At 35.3% G+C, this 2,976-nt stretch overlaps 1 protein-coding gene across 1 annotated transcript; it reads left to right on the forward strand.

The window, feature by feature from the left end:
- The first annotated feature begins 237 nt into the window (after positions 1–237).
- Positions 238–1,791, forward strand: LOC119834116 (BTB/POZ domain-containing protein KCTD12). The gene has a single exon (XM_038358405.1). The coding sequence runs from the start codon at positions 342–344 to the stop codon at positions 1,041–1,043; it is 702 nt and encodes a 233-aa protein (XP_038214333.1). The 5' UTR covers positions 238–341; the 3' UTR covers positions 1,044–1,791.
- The last annotated feature ends 1,185 nt before the right edge of the window (positions 1,792–2,976 follow it).

Genomic DNA, 2,976 nt, shown 5'->3' on the forward strand with positions numbered 1-2,976 from the left:
CAAAGAATTCTTGTTACGCGCGCTTACGTGGAGTTTCGAATCGCGTGCGGAGATTGACTTCCATTTGTTGATTCATGCCAAAGTCATTATCAAGGTAAACATCCGAATCCGACAAAGTGTGCTAACTACTAACTTCCCAAAGTATTGAGAATATCAAAGCATCTGTTAACTAACAATAGACTTCGACCTTGAAGGTTTTCACGAGTTTGGAACGAAGGGGTAGGAAATAATTACGTCCAAGTCAGTAACCCGGGCGTGCGTTATTGATGGGCGCGGGCGGGCGGCGGTAAGTGGGTCAGAAGGGGCGCGCAGCCGCGGCATTGCGTTCTCAGCCTCCGACCATGGCGGACGTGCCGCCCGAAGTTCTCGAGCTCAACGTAGGCGGCGTGCACTATGCCACTACACGTGAAACGCTGTTGCGCGAGCCGGACTCGCTGCCGGCGGCCGCGTTGCAAGATCCCGACCATCCTCGCGACGCCCGCGGCCGCATTTTCTTCGACCGTGACGGTGTACTCTTCCGCTACGTGCTAGATTACCTTCGGGACGGCGGTCTCGTTCTTCCTGAATGTTTCCGCGAACACAAGCGGCTCGCGCGGGAAGCTAAACACTACAGACTGGCCGGCCTAGAGAACGCCGTCAGAGATGCCGACCCGCGTCCGCCGAATCGGGAACGAGGTTGCATCACAGTGGGATATCGCGGCAGCTTTGCTTTTGGACGAGATGGGCTGGCCGATGTCAAGTTCAGGAAGCTGTCTCGCATTTTGGTATGTGGTAAAGTTACGCTGTGTCGGGACGTATTTGGAGAGACATTGAATGAATCTCGCGATCCTGACCATGGGTTGGCAGACAGGTATACGTCGCGTTTCTTCCTGAAACATTCCTTTATTGAGCAAGCTTTCGACATGCTCCAAGAGCAAGGTTTCAAGCTAACGGCGAGTTGTGGCAGCGGGACTGCTGGTGGAGCTGCTGAACTGAAGCCAGGTGTCGATTCCGAAGAAAATCGTTGGAACCACTACAACGAATTTGTTTTTGTACGCGAATAATCATCCCATATGATAGATATCAACTGGATATAAAAATCATCTTTTTAAAAAGCGTCGATTCGCGGTTCTTTTGAAAATAGAATTACGTATGTTTAGATGTTTATTAACATATTAAAATGCAAAATGTAGGATCTCTTTCATAATTATTGGGACTGCAATACATACATATTATTATAAATGTATTAAAAGAGTAATCTATAAAGGCAGAATTATAGATCTAAAAATTATATTTATTATAAAAAATGTTTAATTAGATATAGAATGTAGATAAAAAAGAACCTTAAATGTATTCATATATCAAATAGTAAACATAGTTAAAATATGTTTAAATGTAAAAATATAAAAATGTTTGTAGTTGTAAATCTCTTCATAGTTGTATGCATTGTTAAGGAAATATGAGCACATTGATTAATAGGCCTTTATCAAATCTTGGTTCGGAAAAAGGAGTTGTGCGTAAAGTAAAAATTAATTATAGAGGAGGGGTACGGGAATTGAGCCTCCGGTGCTCCTACTCAAATTATACGCAAAATCATCAAGAAATTGGTATTCTAACCGAATGTTATCTAGATTTTTGCGGTAACCACTACTATAATTAATAAAATTCTTAACTTTTATATCTAACTTGTTATGTATAAATCATATTTTTCGATTAAATTATATCTATTTGCCAAACTTTGTATATGTTCAATATATTCTATCGGGAATGGTTTTAAACCGAAGTTGATAGAAAATATAAACATATTATTAATCTGTGTTGTGATATTATCTCCCTTAACTTGTCTTATAAATTGTATAATAATAGTTCATATCGGATTTCAATAGTATACAAAAATGTAAATTTGAGCGCGACACACGTACCTTATTAAAATAGTCAAAGAAAATCGTAATAAATAAAATATAGCATAGTTTAATCTTGATAGAACCAATTTGTTACATAGAAAAATTAATGGTTATGGATTAATAATTTAATTCTTTAATAATAATCAAATTGATTACAAAGTATGTACTGTAGCGAATATTTACCCATTAGTATTTTACATTCTAAGCGGTCTGATTTAAAATCAACTAATTCTATAAATTCAGAGGAAACATGCAAAATATAGGAAATCCATTCACCGAAACATTTGTATCGTTACTCTAAATAAAAACTTCATAAAGTGCTTCCGTTATTACAAGTTTCACGTAAACGTTATTTCCTTTTATTCAACAGTGTCCGATATTCTATTTCACATTTCTAATAGTTAATGTATTTTATTATTATTTTAGGCTAATGTTACAATTTGATGTATTAATCGAATGTATTTTTTTTCCATAATATGAATATTTATTTCGATAAATCAATCAAGAAGAAATTTCCAAATATCTATACGTTACTTTATTAATTGGGACTTGGGACCCGTGTTCAATAAAAGTATTTACAGCTAAATAAGTGTATACATAATAGGTAAACCTACGCCTAGGATTTCACAACTGATATTTTTCAACTCTTATAAAGAATTGTAGAATGCATATCTATATTTGCGTTTTGATACATAAAAGCCCGACATCGTTATATTTTCTTCGTATGATTATGTTTTGTCTGTGATATTTACTGAACTATTTGAAGATATTGATTATTTTCGTGAATTTTAGCTTCAACAAGCTTACGTGAGTCTTTTTAGATTTCGTAATATCTATGTTGTGACTAAAGACACGCAACACCTAATAATTACAGTTGTTTTGTATAGTTTTGGAATGCTTCATTATTTATATAAATCATGGAATGTATTGTCAGTCGTCACGATATCAAAAATCTTATTATAACCAAAAACAAATAGCTCAGTGTGAGTTATTTCTTAAAATATTAATTTTTTTGCACCATATTTATTTGTATTTCTTATAAATACTTTTTGCAATGTTATATACAATTATATTTAATATACTATTATATTTT

Source organism: Zerene cesonia, chromosome 18, assembly GCF_012273895.1.
Source record: "Zerene cesonia ecotype Mississippi chromosome 18, Zerene_cesonia_1.1, whole genome shotgun sequence".
Taxonomy (NCBI): domain Eukaryota; kingdom Metazoa; phylum Arthropoda; class Insecta; order Lepidoptera; family Pieridae; genus Zerene; species Zerene cesonia.

Coding starts and splice junctions, on each gene's coding strand:
- LOC119834116 (XM_038358405.1), top strand. CDS start 342: ATGGCGGACGTGCCGCCCGAAGTTCTCGAGCTCAACGTAGGCGGCGTG.